The sequence below is a fragment of the Phaethon aethereus genome (genome assembly GCF_964289735.1).
Source record: "Phaethon aethereus genome assembly, chromosome: 9".
NCBI lineage: Eukaryota > Metazoa > Chordata > Aves > Phaethontiformes > Phaethontidae > Phaethon > Phaethon aethereus.
The window spans coordinates 2,855,112-2,874,637 of NC_138585.1; the positions used below are offsets into that span (position 1 = coordinate 2,855,112).

The 19,526-nt window shown below is 39.3% G+C and overlaps 2 protein-coding genes across 2 annotated transcripts in view; one reads left to right on the plus strand and one right to left on the minus strand.

Annotated features, from left to right (window-relative positions):
* GIGYF2 (GRB10 interacting GYF protein 2) overlaps positions 1 to 19,526 on the plus strand; it is a gene marked incomplete at both ends in the record, with an annotated part of 66,114 nt that overhangs the window by 20,583 nt on the left and 26,005 nt on the right. The window contains one exon of the mRNA XM_082003675.1: positions 17,863 to 18,042. Within this exon, the coding sequence (XP_081859801.1) occupies positions 17,863 to 18,042 (180 nt within the window). The remainder of the gene's footprint in view (positions 1 to 17,862; positions 18,043 to 19,526) is intronic.
* Positions 3,289 to 5,282, minus strand: KCNJ13 (potassium inwardly rectifying channel subfamily J member 13; the record flags this gene model as incomplete). The annotated part of the gene is made up of 2 exons (XM_082003676.1): positions 3,289 to 3,911; positions 4,805 to 5,282. The coding sequence occupies 2 exons, from the start codon at positions 5,280 to 5,282 to the stop codon at positions 3,289 to 3,291; spliced, it is 1,101 nt and encodes a 366-aa protein (XP_081859802.1).

Genomic DNA, 19,526 nt, shown 5'->3' on the forward strand with positions numbered 1-19,526 from the left:
AGAGATCAAATATTAAACTCTGGCCATTCATAATGGATGACAATGCAAGAACCTGTCAATTAAAAATCATGAGATTAAAAAAGTAATAGGCCTTCAACAAAGAATTACTCTAAAATATCATCAATATGCTGTTCTTAAAAATTAATGATTGCTTTTTCAATGCTCACAACAGTGTGCAAGTTCACATTTGACTGAGTCTCAACATAAACAATATCTGTTCCTAGTTTCAGTATGCAAATTGAAGATGCACAAAGTATTTGCATATTTCTATTGCGGATTGTCACTGTTCTGACAGACTTCATTGAGAACCCAAATTGCTTTTGGAAGGCTGAGGCCATTAGCAAAGAAAATGAGCAAGTTGTTTTCTTGATCACGGCTGTCTCTTAGAACTGCACAAAAGCCGCTTAATTTTCTGTGCAGCCTCTTGACTAATACCAGCTTAGTAGCTGAAGGGATTTGATTAGTTACCAGCAATTACACACTGGTAATAAAAAATTGTAATGTAGGTTAAACAAGACGTTTAGAAAGTCAGTTGTGGAACCCGATTGTGTCCTGTTTAATGTGTATTTATTAGGTAGGTTAAGAAGACTTGAACATAGCTCAAGTGAACATAAAAAGGATGTTGAATTTCTTTGAATCACACTTGCCCTACTCTGCCTGGCTTGTTTTAATTCCCTACCTCGCTACCAAGAGGTACATCCAAAGAAGGTTGATCGCCAGCTTGCTCGTGCAATGCTACTCAAAGCATAGAGTGCAATTTTGTTGCATCAGACCCTATCAGCAATTTTTCTAGGCTTGAATTCTGATGATTCTGGCCATGGCATATTTCCAGTACTTCATGAGACATCCATGGTTCACCAATTCTCTAGAACTGTAAAAGCAATAGGGGTGTTGTTGTTTTGTCTACCCCTTGTTCTGCAACTGTTCTGAAATAACTACACAGTTATGTCTGTCTGATTTGCTTCTGTAGTATTCTTGAGCTTTACATTCCAAATGTAGTATTTTAAGATTGCATTTAGGGTATAATAAACATTTTTTCCTTTATTCTTTTTCTTTATTCTTTTTTTTTGCTGCTGTACCTCCTTTTAAACCAAATCTGTAAACAGGAAATTATTGAAAAAAACAGGACAACTTTAAAGTGTCAAGTCATTTAGAAACCGAAATAAGCAGCCCCCACTTTGATTAGATGTTAATTGAAACTAGAAATAGTTTTTTATAGCTTTGGCTCTAAATGGTGAGGTTATAGTACTGTCCTGTTGGGGTTATACATACGAATTTTAGAACAGTTGGTTTGTCTGAGGCTGGAGTATGTGATATATGGGGAAAAATAACACATCAGACAAAATGCTGTGTGGTTTGTTTTTTTTTTTCTTAAATGGTTATTTCAGACTTAACACAGGAATCTGTTCAACTGCACTTGCACTGGTTCTTAATTTGTAAGGCTCTTCTCAATGCATTATACTGAGTGAGAACATGGAAGTAATGCTTGCAAGAAATACCTAAACATTTTTGGTACTGATGTGAGGGAGGAAAAGGGATCTTTAGATTGCATATGGGTCAACAGCTAAGAAAAGTAGAGATGAAAGCAATGTAACTTGGTAGTGTGTTGCTCTGCAAGTTCCACAATATTAATGAATGCTTTTACATAAAATTTTAAAAAAAGGACATTTTGAGAGTATCTGTAACAAAACCAAATCTGTCTGTGGTCTGGAATGTAAGGGAGGCAATACTTAAACAATTTTGGAACAAGAGCTGAATTGCAACGAAAACATGGGCCTTCTTTGTTGTTCTTCCTCCCTGTGTGAAATGGTTCTATGAGGCTGCTTCCCATTTCCCCAGACCCTAAACCAAAGTAGCTTTTTGCTACCGCCTTTCGGGTTTTGAACACACTGCAATTAACAGTTTTGGGGCTTGAGAAGAATTCAGTTGAACAGTATCTCATCAGATAGCTTCAGACCGCTTTCCCTGCTGCTGACCACTTCACTGAAGTTAGAAGGAAGCATGTTTGGTAGTGTGCTATGCTGTTGTCAATGAAAATTAGTATTTATGCCATCTTGGTTTCTGGGAAAAGCCTTTTACCTTCAAAAAGGTAACTTTCACTTTATTTTAATACTTGGCTGTTCAAGTATGAACACATAATAGGCACTGCTTTTGTTGAGAGCTTGGAAATAATTATCCATCATTCTGTTTATCCTTTAGCTTCCTAAATTATTTAGGAGCTTCAGAACAATGTCTTAATTGCAGTAGGTTTATGAGGCACTTAAATACAAAAGTCTCATGTATTGTTTCTTTTAAATTTTTTTATTTTAAAATTGATTCTAGTGTCTCTAGTTTTGTGCTGTGTCTACAGGCAAATATAGATGTTAAAAAGCATAAAACATAAATGGATGCAGTTCTACTTCTCTCATAGTGCATCCTTCTGGGTCAGACCTACTTAAGACAAGTAGCACAAAGGGGAGAACATGTGGAATGTATGGTCCTGTAAAAAAGTAGTACACTAATTAATTTAGAATAGTCTGTTTTCCACTGCTAAATAATTTATTCAGTGTTTCCAAATATGAAAAAATTTCCACTGCAGCATTTGTTATATACATCAAGATTTTTTGATAGTGTCTTCATAGACCTGTCTTGAGATGAGATGTTCATTCTGCCAAGTCATAGGAGAAGAACTACAGTTACTATTTACAATTCTGCTTAATAAGCACAGCAGGAGTGCTTTTCACTGCCATGAGAGGTTGGCAGTACTTCCTAAGAGTGAATTCAGCCATCTGAAAACTCATATAACCCTGTATCCCCGAAGAGTTAAGAGAACAGGAAAGTTAGGATCTTGGATGAACAGAGTTGCTTATCCCAGAACTAATATATTTACTGAATGATGCCTTATTGATTTTGACTGAGATTCTTCTTTTGTATTGTTGTACATTTTGTCGCAAGCTGGTTAATTATGATTTTGGTCAGCTTTGCAAGTTTTGAAGGTCTCTCAGGGTCAGTGCGGCTTTAATCATAGTCTGGTGAATTCAGCAGGTAGCTCTTTTAATTTCCAAGCATTAGTACCGTCATTCTTGTACCTGACTTTGTCCTGGGAGGTTAATCCAGCCTCTCCTCAGCTTACATGGGCACACCAGTTCTCTTTACTCTGCGTATCATGTTGTAATCAAAAGGATGGGAGTACAAGAGAAAAATTACTAGAAGATGGCAGGGCAGGCAAGGAAGGAAGACTGTAAATGGAACCTGAAAGTTTAATGTAATAATAATTAAAAAAAGCACAAAGTTCAAAGTCTGTTCTCTCTATTCTGTGAGGCCAGTCTCGGAGAGCTGGAAGGTGTCGGTGTGCTGTCCGTTGATGCGGATCTCCTTGGCAGTCCTTTTTGGACTCTTTGAGTCAGCTGCAGCTGGGACCTCAGGAATAGTCTTGTCAAAATTCTCCATCTTGATCTGATACTCGCCTTTGGTATTGCGGGCTAACATGGAGGTGAAGCGATGGTACAGCATGATCTCTGAGGGGAGGTAGGATGTTCTCCTTTGACACATTTCTCCTGTGCCCTCCTGCACAGCCGACAAAAAGATGACCAACTCAAAATGGTGAGCAGCTTCTCTTTGGAGGAGAGCAGCCAGGGGACTGGAAGGAGTGATTGAATGGTAGTAGGTCAGTGGAAAGATGAAAAAAGGACACTCCTCTGAAGTAACACTGTCTAGGTGGAAGTCAACACTAGTTTGGTGCAGCTGCCCATTCTCTTGTTCTTGGTAAAGTATAGCAGAAATCTGGACGCTGGTCAGTGGGCTGGAACGTGTGTTGGCCACCTGGAACATAAGGTATGGCTTCCCCTCGGTGTGTGTCACTACAGCAGAGCGGGTGAAGCGGATGGAGAATGCCCGATTCTTTGGTCGGGCGATCTTTGCCACAAAAGCACCTGCATCATGGAAAAGAACAAACTGAACACGAGCACCATGCCTGGGTTGGTCCCCTGCGGCCTCTGAGCTCTGTGAAACAGCTCAAAGGAACAGGAGCAGGCTTGAGTGGATATGGTAGTTCTCACCTCAGCCTGCGTGTTTTAAAACTGCTTGGCTGGCACCACACCAACCAATTTTTTGTTTAAAAAGTATAGCTTTCCTAAAATGCTGCTTTTTCTAAACTATGTTCACTTCTTAGTATTTGGAGAACGAACCGTAGCTGTAGGAAGGAGAGCCATTAGCTTGCCCTGAGGTACTGTAGTTGGTAGTGGTACCCAATCTTGGTGTGCTACCACTGGAGCAGCGCTCTCAATGCATAGGAAACTAACCTGTGTATTTTTAAAGTCTACTGAAATACTTTAAACATTAAAGTTGTTTTAAAGAACTTAAAATACCTTGAAATAGCTGTGATGATGTAAAAATTTTCATTACATCCAGTACTGAGCAATACTGAAACACTGAGTTAAAGATCAACAAAAATACTTCAGCTAGACAAAAGTAAACCTTAAAACTATTAATTGAAACAAATTGACATATTGTAATTCCATGGAAGAAACGTAAAGAAATAAGGGTATAAGGAATAAGTGATTGAGTCATAAGTGGGGAGCTGACACAAGTATTGACCAGTGAATAGTGGAACTCTCAAGTCTAAATCTTGATATCCCCTAATTTATGTCTTGTTAATGAAAGGTGTTTAAATTTTACTACTACCTAGCTGAAATCTCATCACCCTCGTAATGCCTGACTTAATTGTTCTTTCAGGTGTCAGTATGATCACTGTTTATTTTTAGCTCCATTTCTTAAATCTAATTGTTGCACCTATTCTATCAAAAGATGAAATATGAAGGATTACCTGTGATGAAGGCTTCCAGCATGAGCCCCAGGACCATTTGTATTGCCAGCAGGGCAATAGCACTGGGACAGTCCCCGCTTGGGAACATAGTGCCGTAACCAATTGTGAGTTGCGTCTCCAGTGAGAAGGAGAAAGCAGCTGTAAAACTGGTGATGTACTTGACACATATAGTGTGGTTGTCAGGTGGAGCATCATGGTCCAGCTCCAGGTCCCCGTTCATCTCAGCCAGCAAATACCAAAGCACTGCAAAGACTAGCCAGTGAATGACAAAAGAAGCGGAAAAGACAAGCATCATCCATCTCCAGCGCATGTCCATTAATATTCCCCATGCATCTCGGAGGTATGCCAGACCTTTTCCTTGGGCACCTTCCACCTGGAATGTGCTGTGTCCATCCTTAGTGACCATCCTCAGGTATCTTTGGGTCAGGAGGGGAGCACTGGATTTGGTGTTATTGCTCTCTATTGTATCTGTTCTCATCTTCTGGAAAAGAGGGAAAAAGGAGAAAATCTGATACAGTGCAGCATATTTGTATTTTGCCTAACGTTCACAGTTTTTGACACATCAGCAGGGGTTGAAATACTGCAGCCAACAAAGGAGGGCTTATACATTGCAATCCAGAGAAGATTAAGTCAGGAGCCTGGAGAGGAATTTACCACTGTTTGTGGTAATACTTTGCTAAAAAAGATTAAGTTTAAAAATCTGACGACTACTCAAATTTTCCCTGCCTAATTGTTTAAATATAACTTTCATACTTTACCTTCCTAAATTTACATTTGAGTCACATGCTTTAATTCTTTAGGAGTGAGTGGGATGGGATTAGGCATACTGTATCTGAAAAGAATATCAGTTTTTGTAATCTATTTTTAGCAGAATATAATAGTTTACCGATACTATTATGAATACTATTAACAATAGTACTATGGAAATAATGTTTATTATATTATTTCTCTAACATGTTTATACATTTTAAGGTATTGTTGTAGTTTACCTAGTAGCCCTTTCAGACTTTTCTAGCTCAGGAAATGACTGCTGTCTGCACCCACCATATCCAGTTAAACAGAATTACAGTATTCAGGGCAGAGCTGCCTCTGTGAGTCTGCGGCTGTTTATGTAAGGGTCAGATACTTAAAATACTGAAAAATACACTGTGATATAACTTGAAGTTTAGTCTGCTGAAGCAGTGTATTTTAGTGACCAAATAAGAAAATAGGACAGCAAGTGTATGAGAATTAGAGGGTGAAGGTGGAATTCCAAATGTGGGAAGCAAAATGGATACTTGTAGGTATTTGACATGTTAGGCTTCTTTGTTTTCTTTTAAACCTCAAAACTTGCCATGGTGAGTGTCTTTTGAAAAGACACTGGCCACTCAAATACATACATTTTATAAATACTAATGTTTAAAGTTCACCTGGGACAAATTAAAATAAGGGTCATGTAAAATAGGGACTTCATGTGTGCAATGTACTTAAGGTTGTGAGGAACCTTTTTTATATAACAACAGAGTATTTTAAAGATACACATGGATTCTGCAAGTCATAATTATACATGGTGTATTTAGTAAATGTTATATGTTTCTCATCAATTTTGACCTTTCTCTGAATTATGACTGTTTCGGTGTATAGTAGAAGTGTACAGACAGGCTAGAGGAATCAGATTTTTTTTTTTTCCCTCAGGAGTGCTGTCTTAGTTTTATCTTGAGACACATTAAATCTAAGGATCCTGAACTTCAGAATGAATTGATGAAAGGTAAAAACTTTCCTGTGATCTTTGATCCTGTAAACAAGCAGTTTTTATGATTTTACTTGATATTGATACCTAATTTTAGCAAATGCAAAACATTCTTTTTCTTTTGTGCTTAATGCATACTGAAGTATAACAATTGACATCACAGTGAGTATTAGCTAGATTGTAATTTTTCTTTCCTTCTGGTTCTCAGAACCATCCAGCTATTTCTCCTATCCATGCTGTAGTCAAGGGAGGTAGAGTAGATGATGGCTTGGGTGGAATTTGATGTTTTTCCCCTCATTTTTATTTTCCAGTTCACATCTCTTAGAAGGAATATTTCAAAACCACTCTCTGTGCTAAAGAATACAGTGGACTTCGTGAGATTCTCCTGGTCAGTAGTACCAGGCTGCTTTTGTTGGGGGATTCTGATCATAGTCCATGTATAGCAAGACCCCCCCTTATCTGGGTTTTGTCTTTGGTCTACTGTGTATCTCTCTAAATAACATTTTTTCAGTCTTGCTGCACTGTTACGGAATTTACGACAACCTGAATACAATTTTAAATGCTTCAGGAACCAGGTGATTAGTGACTTGTCTGTAGAGGAGAGTCCTTGTGCTAAGATTTAGACAAGCCCTCCTGGATACCTTGAAGGAGCTGGAAAATGGGCAGCTCCGAATGGGAAGGATGATGGAGACCATGCTCAAAATGAGCTGTGGACAATGCCTGGTTTTAGCATCTTAGAATAAGCAGTACTCACAAGAAGCACTCCCTTGTTTGAATAGATGAGAACACTTAGAGAGCAAATTGATTCTTGGTGTAAACCTCATGCATTCTTGAAAAAAAACCCAACCAACAACCTAGTGTGTGTTTGTGGTACTTTGAGGGCCTCAGCCTCCAATTAATTTGCCTTTGCAAAGCAAACACGTGCTGTGAGAATGAGTCTGATACTGACTGATTGGTGACAGAAGCCTTTTCTATAGTGTTACATACGTTACATATGTTTTTCTCTTAATGTGGTACCTTTTTCTTGGCTACAGTTCCACACATCAATGCTAAGGTGGCGTGCTTGAGAGCTGCAGATTCCACTCAGCAAAATGCTCTCTGCATTGCAGGGTCTCAATTTTGTTGATTAAGGAGCTTTCTAGGGTGGTGGTTAATTATTTAATGTTGACTTAAAGCTCTAAAAAAAATTTAGTCAGTGTTCACCATCAGGTTTGGGATCTCTTCTACAGGGAAGGATCCATTGCTGACAGATTTTGAAGGTACTTGAGAAAGAGAACCTCCACTAGCCCCCAGCAGCACATTTCACAACAGTCCTGTGTCTCTGTTCCTTGAGACTCCCAGCAGGGGAGCTTGCCTGCTGAGGTTAACCAGGTTACTGCTCTGGTCTTGTTTCATAGAGGCCTCTGGTTTTTCTTGTCTAGGACTGTTTAAAATAAGAAGTATCTAATTCGATAGCAGTGATAGCATTGGAAGTGTGTAAGCTTGAGTTCCAAAACTTTTTTTTTTTTTGCAAAAGCTATTGATGGCTTTAAGAGCCACAAGTCTCAACTTGTTGGGGTGGGAAAAATGGATAAGAAACTGCAAATAGGCTCCAAGAGCAATACGGGTGGTTTAGAATAAGAGATGAAAGAAGAGCCCTGTGAGAAATGATTTACTTGGGCTAGAGGATCAAAAGCAGAGTCAACTTAAAAGTAGATGTGACTTTGAATTTAAAAAGAATTATTGTCTTCTGTATACTTCTTTCCTTGCCTACTGTAGTAAAAAATATAAATACTTTCTTTCCTTGTTAGTGATAAGTTACTGAAGTTGTAAAGTACAATTCGGACCATCTGATCTGATCGCCTGCCCAGCATTGTCTTTGATATCCCTACATTAATCCTAGTTTCAAAGAGTGTATGTTTTAGGAAAGACATTCAACCTTGACTTGAAAAGAAAAATTCTGCATTGTTTGTTGGTGAATACTCATCTCCACTGCTAAATACATACTGTGTTTCTAATCTAGATTTGCCTAATGTCATCTCTTAACCTTCATGTTACGCTGTTTGTCAGGTTTTGCTTTTCCTGGTTCCTGACTTGTGAAACTGTTGTAGTTTTGGGGTGTTCCTTATGCCTCCATGTCCCAGCTGATAGCCCTTGACTGGAAAGATAGGAACTATCAGAAACTACTTTTCTAATCCTCTTTTGGCATGTTGACTACTCTTTTATCATGCATTCAGTGTGTCTAATCCTTCCTATTTCCAGTCTATTGAAAATTAAATGATTATCACCAGCTCGGGTGTGTATGTCAGTTCTTAGCTTCTTTTAACCTCTTTACCATTGTTGTCCCTCATTCTGGCTTCTTTCTTCTATACATTTTTCTAAGATAAGTCAAGGTAGGGTGAGTACTATCTTTTTAAATCAAAGTCGCAGTTTCCCTTTTTCTAGCAGTCGGACAGGTTCTAAACTGACCTGGGTTGCTAATGATTTACATGTAATAAAAACCTTGCCTCACAGCTCTAGGATATTGCTTGCATTTCTGAAATTCATGATCTAGCACACTGATCACCCATGCTTTGCCTTTCTGATTGAGGTCTTCCTTGTGTTGTAACAGCTCTTTGTTACATCGCTGCTTCATGCCACCATGTTGCTTTCCTCTTCTTTCCTCTTAGCTGTTCTCTTGACAGCAGAAGTTCAGTTGTTAAGATACTGGTAGGATTGCAGGGGGACTCATTTGCAGCAGTGTCTTCATTTTCTTTGTTTGCCTTCTCAGTTGAAGGCATTTATAGTGACACTTCCAGCCTGGTTTCAGCTCAGTACACTAATGCACCTGCAACCCTTTTAGGAGCCTGAATGCCTTTATGTGGAGCTGTGTTCAGGGGAGACCTCTGCAGTGCTGCCCTATCCGCCCAACTTCTACTTTTAACAAAATCTGTTCTAATTGACCTTGGAAGGGATTTGAGGTAGTTTATAGTGCACTGCTGCATTCTGACAGCAAAGTAGTCAAGAGGACCTGCTGTTTGCTGGGAGTAAGTGCAAAAACTGCTTATAACCTTAGCATAATTTGAAGATTTGTAAGAACTTGGGTGATGCTGGCATGCCCCCCTGGGACTGCATATAATCCCTCTTTACTTGACCTGGGTCCACGTAATCTTGTACTAGTTTCAGATTTAAACATCATCTCTGTACTCTAAGCTGTGATCATTCACATGTGTTGCTGCCCCTGCACTTTGCAACAAGAACAAACTAAGTTTGTAATTTTTTTAAAAGACACTTTCATGCTATTAAAATCTCAGTATTGTTATTTTTAGGTTGAATGGCAATCCTTACTCTGACATTAACATTTGGAAATGAAGGTTTTTTCAGTGTCCATGACATGACTAGATCATATAACTTACACTAGGGGACAATCTTAAAAATGTAGGAAGTAATTCAGAGTAACTGCTTGGTTTGAAAGCCTAAGCTACAGTTGTTAGTAGGATAGTTAAAATTTCAAACGTGTGTCCTTAGGTTTTGTAGGTAATGCCACATTGAAATGAATGTGAGTAGTTTGACAAAACTGGGGTTTTTTTGAGCAGTCTGCAGAATTAAGATAACAGTTTTCAGGACTTGTTACACACAAGTCTTGTAAAAATGGGAATTTTGATTCATTAAGCCCAAGTCATACTTTTCAAAGTAAGTGCCACAAAGTATAGGATGCGAGAGCGTGTACTTTTGACCTTCTGTCACAGTTTACTATAGAATGCACTTTAAAAAAAACCAAACAAAAACCAACACAAAACCTCATTCCCCCAAAAATTTTGGTAAAATGGGACAATGTCTTTTTTTTTTTATAGTATAGCAAGCAAGGCTGCTGCTTATCTACGTGATTTTTGGGGACACCTGTAATGCTTCATTTTGTGTATAAAGTATTTTCACATAGTACAGCATGCTCAAAATGCTTTGAGGATCCATGTGAACCCTGATTGTTGATTGTAAGTTAGTATCTGAGTGGACCAACTGGTCTGGCTGCCTTTAGAGAAGCCTTGTTTAAGGCTTTAAAATATGCTAGTATATATTAAATCCTTCCAGACAAATTTGAATGCAAAATTAGGTATTATTAATGGGGGATTGAATTTAGAATTTAGAGGGAGGGTATTTGATGTAAGGCTGTAGTAATAGAAGGTTGCTGCCATCCTTTTTTGTGTGGTATTTGCTGTTTTTGAAGAGCAGTCCTGCCCTACATGATGCAAAGTTCCTAATGGCTTGTTTAGAATGACTGAGTTTTCTCGGATGTCGTCGTTGATGCTCGATGCCCATGCATGGTTTCTTAAGCAGCGGTGCCAGCTCGTAATGCAATCATAAATGCATTGAGTTGAAAGTGATTGAAAGCACGAGATATAGTTAGAAAAGGGAAAAGCAGGCTTGAAGAGGTGAAGCTTGCTTCTTTAATTTGTGGTGGAACTGAAGTTAAATACAGAGTTAAAATGAGCATGGCAAGAAGGTGCGGATGACTCTTTCATAACACTTGGCTGGGTAGCATCCAGCTACCTTAGCTGTAGGCTTGCAAGTGCTCTCTGTTTGCAGAGTGTTACAGAGTCTTTCCAGGATTGATTATCTTGAAAACTTTCTGAAAAAACATTGCCTGATGACTTTGGTTTTGCTCTGTATGCAGTTAGGACTATGGTCACCTGAGAGCATTTTCTTTTTTTGGAGGGGGGTGGGAGAGGGAGAATCAGAAACCATTTTGTTTAAGGTGATACTTAATTTAGCAAGCTTTAGAAATAAAACTGTGCCCTGAAAAGAACTTTGATTACTTTGATTACAGAATGACAGAACAATTTCTAATCGCACAATAAGTGTGGGGGAAAAAAAGATTGTTTTGTGTACTTACCGATCTTTGAAGGGTTCGTTTGCAGAAGGGGAATACCTGGGCTCCAGGAGAGGGACTGGGCTGGTCTTGTGTATTGGTCCCAGCAGTGGCAAGAAGCTTCCCACAAGTGGTTGGTAGAGATTTTAATTTTTTTTTAATTTAAAAAATGGGTTTGTATGTCTCATTCCTGTGTTTATAGTGCTGGGGGGGGGTTTGGTTTTCATCTGAAGCTGATTTGATTGGTCATTTTGCCTGCAGGGGGGCCGGTTAGCTCTGATCATGTGGAAAAGAATGCTAGTTTGTTAGGAGCGTTTTTTTACCCAGCACAAACCTCTAACAGCCAAGGAGAAATCCTCAAACACTTAGTTGGAGAAGGGGTACCTTCTTCCTCACCTCCTTAGTCAAGATAATTTTTTAGATTTGTATAATCTTAAAAGTTTTCTGTGAAAATTGAAAAGGCCAAAATACCGCTGGAAAAGCTGAATGGAAAAAGTTCTGGTATTGCTGCTGAAAAACACACACTGTTGTCCAACACTTTCTCCCTAACCAGTGTCAACTACTGTTCTGTTTTGGTGGAAAGGGAAACTCTTGTGTCTCACTGCTGCTTGTCTTGTGTCACCTCTTCCTCATTAGGTCCCGAGCTCCTGAGTGTGGGTGTTAACAGAAAGGTGGGCTGCAGCTAATGGTACAGCCGATGGTGTCTGGAGGGTGTTCTTGAACTGTAGCTTAAATGCTGGTCAGAAGATGTGGATCTGGCCACTTCTCTTCCATCACCGCATTGCTCCTTTGTGAAAACATGGAATTAATCACAGGATTTTGCTAAAGCCTAAGAATGAAACAATGCAGATTAGGTGGGTTGCTGATTCCATGCAGTAAAGGAAACCATTTTCACTTAAGATATTTTCTCTCTCTCAGCAAATGAGAAGAGTTATTTAGGGAAGATGTTTTAGCTGAATGACTATGCAGAGTGATCAGCATGCTGCACTACTAAACTGAATTCTGAGGACAGCTTTGTAATGCAGTACTATTTCACACTTTTTTTTCCCCTGGGTGAGCTGCTGATGTGAGGGCTTTGATCGAATGTCAGATGTAAGAGGATCTGTGAAACAAAGGCTGTGGTTGTTTGCAGTAAAACTACTGAAGGCCTGCTGGGAAAATTATTAATGTAGACTTTCCTGCTTAGGAAACAAAATCCTCCCTAATTTTTTTTTCTTCCTTAACCTTCCCCCCAACCCTAAATTGCAAAACATTAATTCTTTGCTTCATTAGTATGGAACATTTTAATACATGTTCAGGCACAGCATTGAAAATTGTAGTAGTCATAGTGTGACCTTCAGAACCAGGGCAAATGATGGAGTGCAAGGGGACTGCCACCACTGTGGCAAGCCTGTAGGACAATGTGACTTGGCCTTGACCCTTCCCTCTTTACTGCAGCGAAGTTGGATTTCCACTACAGACATACAGACAGCCTCTTTTATTCACAAGTAGGACTCTTCCTGTTGTCGTGTTCCCCGCCCCCCCCCCCCCCCCCGCAGTATTTTCTTACAAACCATATTTTGTACTGTAGAAAGCATATGGTGTCTGGTCACAGGTTTTCTAATCTGATTCAACTGAATGGATTAAAAAATCTAATACAAGCATGCGGTAGATGAAATAGCTGCAGTACGTGATTTACAGGTGTGTGTTATGGAATTAAACTCTTTTGTTAACTCCTTTGAATTCACTGGTTCACCCATGACAGTGGGCAATGGTCAATTTAGCGAAAAATGCGGAGTGATATTTGAGTAGTATATCTTTGAGGCCTACTGTTGAGAGTAAGACTTTATGGGGGGAGAGAGAAGAAGCTACAAATGTGAAGCTACGTTTGTAGCTATGTGAAGCTACAAATGGACATCAGAACTTCTGATCTCTGTACTGACTTTGGTACAAGTGAGTCACTTCACTATATTTGTATTCCTGTAGTGTCCCTAGCATGTCAAATACTGTCCTAATGAGAAGGTAGTCCTTCTTTAGAAACATCTTATAGAATCATTAAAGGTTGGAAAAGACCTTTAAGACTATCGGGTCCAACCATCAACCCAACACCGCCATGCCCACTAAACCATGTCCCGAAGTGCCATGTCTACACATTTTTTGAACGCTTCCAGTGATGGTTACTCCACCACTTTCCTGGGCAGCCTGTTCCAATGTTTGACCACTCTCTCAGCAAAGAAATTTTTCCTAAAACTTTTAAAAATCTTAAGGCCATTTGTTGTAGTCTTCTGTAAAATGAGCTACAAAATTACACATCTAGGCAAAGTTACTTGAATTCCTTTAAAAACACTAGCTGCAAAGGTTTTTCTTTCTATCCGTCTCTTGAGGGAGTGTGTAGCATGCAACGGAAAGAAGAGAGCAAGTCAAAGCACTTAATAGACTCTTATAGTTTTTCCCCTCTTTAGAGGAAAACAGTATTGCTGTCAATCATCGCTTTCCTGTTTATTCTCTCCAAACAGTGAGCATGTCATAGGAAACGTGGACTGACAGCATGGAGAACAGAAGTTATTTGCCATTCTGTTAGTAAGTCCTCTTCATAAATGTGTTGCCACGGGGCTACGTCCCAGAATCCCAGTCTTGTTCTTTGCAGTTAGTCTCCCTTCAACTCTTGCACAGCTGTGGGCCTTTTTGGCTGGATATCACTAGGCTCTATCTGAAGTTTTCTGTAAACACCATTGCTGGCTTTGTGACAGACTTGAACAGAGGTGCCCTTTTACTGCTCCTTCTCTTCAGGAAGTCCAGTCAATTAGTCCAAGGCAAAACCATAGATTGCATTTTCATTTTTTTTTCGTCCTTACAACATTGCCAAATACTGACTCGCTGACCTAAGTCATTGCAGCTGAAATGAGTGTTCTCAAGACTAGGAACAGTTTGCAAAGACAATATGCTAGGACTTTGGAAGTTATGAATTTATATGTAAGCTGTGGAAGTATTCCTCTATACTGTTCTGTCATAGTCTTTCTGTCACTTGGGTAGCTTGATTTTTCTGATCCTTAACCTGGTTTGTATTTGTAAACAACTAGTTTCTTAGCCGGTCTTTTTAATGTTCAAGATCATCTAATGCCAGATCTGTTTTGACACATAACTTGCTGTCTTTGAATATTGCTTGCTTGTGGTGTCCTAGTACCAGAAAATTTAAGTATGTCATGATATGCTGCATTTTCTCTCAGTTCCACTGAAGTGTAGCATCAGAACAGTCACCTGATGTGGCACACTGGAGTGCTGCTGTGTTTAGAAAAGTTTCAAAATCATGGGTGATACCATCTTCAGATTAATATAATACTGACCCCTTATAATTCTTTTATTGTTTCTTAGTTTTCTAATGTAGAATTTAAAATCAAGGGAGGGGCAGGTTCCCGTTTGTATCTGATCGTGGCAAACAGCATTTGATGTTTTGTCACATCTGTAAAGATGTGTGTTTCAAACCGCACAGCAGCAAATGGGGATACCATTTTCAAGTTCTGCAAGTTCAAAATACAAAACCTGACTTTGGTAGCTCAGTTCTTGGGAGCAAAACCAGCTGTCTTATAGACCAAGAAAACCCAAGTTGCCTTGGGTGTGCCTATAGCATGTATATATCTGCAGAGGGGCAGATATATACAGATATATAGAATATATCTGTATATTCTTATACAGATAGTCAGTGGCAAAGTAGACTTCACAATATTCTTTAGGTAACTTTTCCAAATGTTTTTGGAGCAGCAGAACAGAGCCTGTGGACTGATAGCTTGCCAGTGTTAAAGAACAGTCTCCAGAATCTTAACTGAACTTAGTAACAATGGGAGGAAGTAACATCTTTTTTCTTAATTGGTAGTCTAAAATCTCTTGAATTAATGTTACTGAATGAGTGTCAGGTAATAGCTGTGAATTTTGATGAAAATAGATATATCTCTAAAAATAATTTTCTAGGCTCAAAATAGCAAATTGAGTAACTCTTCTGTCGGTAACTGGTTTAGTGAGGGGAAAAAAAGTGTCTTGTGCTGCAGAATTAAAAAAAAACCACAACTTTTTTCTTCTTGTACCGTTTTAAAAATAAGTTCAGAAAGAATGAGGCATATTCTGTATCATCTGGGTCTTAGGCTCATCTGATGTGTTGGATTGCAGCCCTCTCCTGGGCTGCTATCTCTGTGTGCTTTATTTTCAGTTGACTTGGCTCTGTAGCTCCTCTTCCTAGTTTTCTACTATGTGAAGCCCATCCAAGGAGCAATACTGAGAGGCTTCCCTGCACTTCCTGTTACATTCTTCTACGTGACATTTTTTAGAGATCTGAAATGAAAAAAAAAAAACCAGAAAACCCTGTATTTCACAGACTTGGATTTTTCTGTCTAGTTTGTTGTCTTCCGTTATTTTCTGTGAAGCATGGCAAAACAGAATGTTGCTGACCTTCATCTGCAGAGATTTATCCATTCCAGATAAGGAAATTTGCCAACATTGCTTCTACCAAATGGAGTCGGAAGTCTCCAGCACTTTTGTTTTATTCAGAGCCAGTATCACCAGAGACTTCCTGAAATATGCTGTTTTAAAGTTTTTGTTCTCAAATCCCAGCAAGTACAGAAGTGGTCTTTAGCCAGGTGTCCCCATCAGTGTGTATCTGGGTTATATTAGGCCTTATAGCTGAGATGGCCTGTTGATACTGATGATGTGCTTTAAATTAGCCAATGTGCTTTAGCTTGCTTTTTATTTAGAAAGAACATAAGAGGAAGGTACTCCAGTTACCTTTCTGAGGAAGAACTCTTGCATCTGGGGTGTTTCCTGCCTCTCCTGTCTACCTGGTAGGCCAAGGGCCCTTCCATCTTGAAAATTCTTGTAGAAACTTGTTCCTGTGACAGTTGTAAAAGGATTTCATGTGAACCTGGAGTATGGGGAACTGGAAATATCTTGCATTTTGTACTCTGGGTTGAATTCCACCTGTACTCTTTTCACTATAGTCCCTGCCTAAAACAATATGCCGTGGAAAATTTTGAGCTGGAGAAAGAAAAAGGCTTTTTTCCCTCCAGTGTTTTGAGATGGTGGAGAAAGGGATGTTGGTTTTTTCTCCAAGATATATGCAGAGTCCAAACACGGTGTGTGTTTCCTGTCTCCAGAGTGTAATATCTCTGTGCAGGAAGAATTTCTGAGTTCTGAATGGAGTTTTGATATGCTGTAGAATTTCAGGTACTCTGTTTCCTCAGTTTTTCATGGGCTGAAAAAGCTGCATGATGTGAAGAAAGGCACATACAATCTCCTATCCTTCCTAAACTAAATTTTTAAAAATGTTCCTTTCCACTCCAGGAATCTTAGTGCATAGTCATGCTTTCTTTTTCTGTGTGGTTTTTTTTTTTTTTTTGCTGTCTAAGGAAGCAGGCAATACGATCTTCACCAAATATCATCTTACATTTTTGATGTTTAAGACTCTAAGAAGTGTACCTTTCTCTAGTACTTGAATACTTTTTTTAATAGATAACCACACAATTCAGGTTAACACTGGTTAATAGTGTCAGTGAAGAATTGGCATCACCATGGTTCATCTGAGAATTCTGGTGCCACACAGCTACACCTAGTTAAAGAAATACACAATCCGGAAGTCCTGAAGCTAGTACTACCATTTATTTTGGTGGTGGTGCATGCTCATTGGGATGAGTCAACAGTGAAAGCAGTATCTGTCTAACCTGAGTTACTAGTGTATAATGTGGATTCTTTTTAGAAAAATATTTACATCAACCTTTTGCGACAGTGTTGCTCTTCATTAAGTAATTGAGGGTTTTATATGTTTTATTTAAAATAAAACTTAATGTAAATTAGGAACTAAAAGACTATCTGGTAGACTGATCGTTGAGCTTGAGTATAGTTGCTTCTAATTCTTAATATGCTGACCCTGGCTCTCCAGAAGATGGATTCACGGAATAACGTTAACACTACTATGTTTTTCTTGTTTAATCCTTAATTCTACTTTAAACTTTAAGTCCTTCCTAAAACATTGCAAGAATGCTGTACATCATATTGGTTTAAATACACAGATCTCATTCTTTTTAGTATAGAAGTAGCAAATATGTTTGGTTTATATAAAATGTGTGTAATGTTTACAGCTTACTGTATTCCCGTTTTCCTTTAGCATGAGACTTTTCATGATAGAGCAGTTTATTCTTTCTCTCTGCACACTTGGGTTTCTTTCCTTTTATGCTTCCCTATGTCTCTTAAACTGTCATCTTTTCCTGTGTCTTTCCTATCCATATAATAATTTCTTGTATGCTTTGCGTTCGTCTGGTTTTTTCTCAGTCTTTCCATCCCAAGGTACCTAGGGACGTAGAGGGATTTCCTAAATCTGTCTTTCATATGTTTCCTTCCAGGAGCTTCCATTCCTTTCCTAGGGTTCCTATCACCACTTACTTTTGGTGTATTTTTTCCTCTAAGGGAGCAAGATTTCAACCCTTTTGTTTCTAGGTTCCTAAAGATGGGACGCATATTCACTGGCATGTGTTTTCTTTGCAGTGAGACCAAACTTTGAGGAAGGTGGGACAGCAACAGCGGGGAGGAAGCATGAGTTTATACGCTCTGAGAGCGAGAACTGGCGCATTTTCAGGGAGGAACAAAATGGGGAAGATGATGATGGAGGCTGGCGACTGGCTGGGTCACGAAGGGATGGTGAGAGGTGGCGTCCTCACAGTCCAGGTGAGAGGGGATCTGGAGGAGAAAAAAAGCAGCCATGGTTGTAGGGAAAGGGCAGTGGGTGAATCAGGGTATGGGGAAAGCAGAAGAAAGGGAGGTGGCCTAAAGTTTGTGAAAAAAATAGCTATGGTTCATGTGGTTTTGGTCATTAAATACAGTTTTGGCATGTGTGGGGCTCTTGGTCACAACATGATTAGCACAAAATTATGTGCCTTTTGTTTTCTTTTTAATGTCGTCAATACCCTAATATATTTAAGGGAACAATATTTTTCAGGTGTGTGCTTGTCTGTGTTGTGCCGTAGGTGTGTATGTGCCTTTTTTAATAGTACTGTTCCTCTATAGCTGTGATGCTGAGGGGAGAGAAGTTACCCACATTAGGTAGCATATCCAAGGCTGCAGAGTGGTGCTGACACTAAACCATTCAGGTTTTTGGCCTCTTCCTAGTTTTCCAGATGTATTTGTAATACCAAGACGCATCCTTGGAAAGTCTCAAAATCTGTTGCTCTATGCATCTTGTGGTCAGTTACAGGATATCTTGTCTTGCTAAATCGCAGGCATCTGGTGTCACTCTCCCCTTCTCTGGCCTGACAAAGTCAGTCTGGTTCACTTGCTTTCCGGCATTGCATTGCCAGACTTCCAGGAGGGATACAAAGCAGAGCTTGGTATTTGAGTAGTATGGCTGAAACATACACTTTTTTTTGTTCTTTTTTCTTCTATGTGGAAAAGATCCTGCTAGCCAGTCATACCTGTTGTGGGATCTTGGTTTTGGGCATCTTTTGGCTGCAGAAGGCTTCTGGGGAACCAAGGGAGGATTGTGGCTCTTCTACTGTTATATCTTCGTAGGGAACCAAAGGAAGCACAGGACATTTTTGAGGCTGAGGTGGACAACATCATCTCTTCAATTAAGAAAAGTCACACTTGCTCTTACAATGGGTTTATCACCCTTTTCGACATCCCAACGGACTTTCAGTACTATAATGGTTGCGAGCAACTATTACCTCTGTTCCCAGTCTTCTCCACAGCTATGTATTACTCTGCCCTCAAACAACTGTTAGCTTGTACTAAAATGTAGCAGTGAGCCCAAGGCTGGATTTATTATCAGATGTTTTCTATTTAGAGCAGGGCTAAGGGGCAAATTTTGAAGAATGTAATTTTCTTTTCCCTAATGTTTGGTCACGATTGTTCGTTAAACACTGCTGCTTTATTACATAGTTCAGATGACTTCAGGCCAGCTAAGATAGTACCTCATGATGATCAGATGCAGCATGATACTCAGGAGTGGAGTGTTTGGCAAGTACAAGCCTGCATGCTTTAGCTTAAAAGGAAGCATAGACCTCAAAGTTCAGAAGTTCATTCATGTCTTGAACTTTTTTGGAAGATGTTCTGAGGAGGGTTTTGAAAATTCATCTTCCATCATAGGAAATATTACTGCTTATTTGAATTTTCACTGTAGTATACAATGAACTTAACTTCAGTTACAAGTTAGT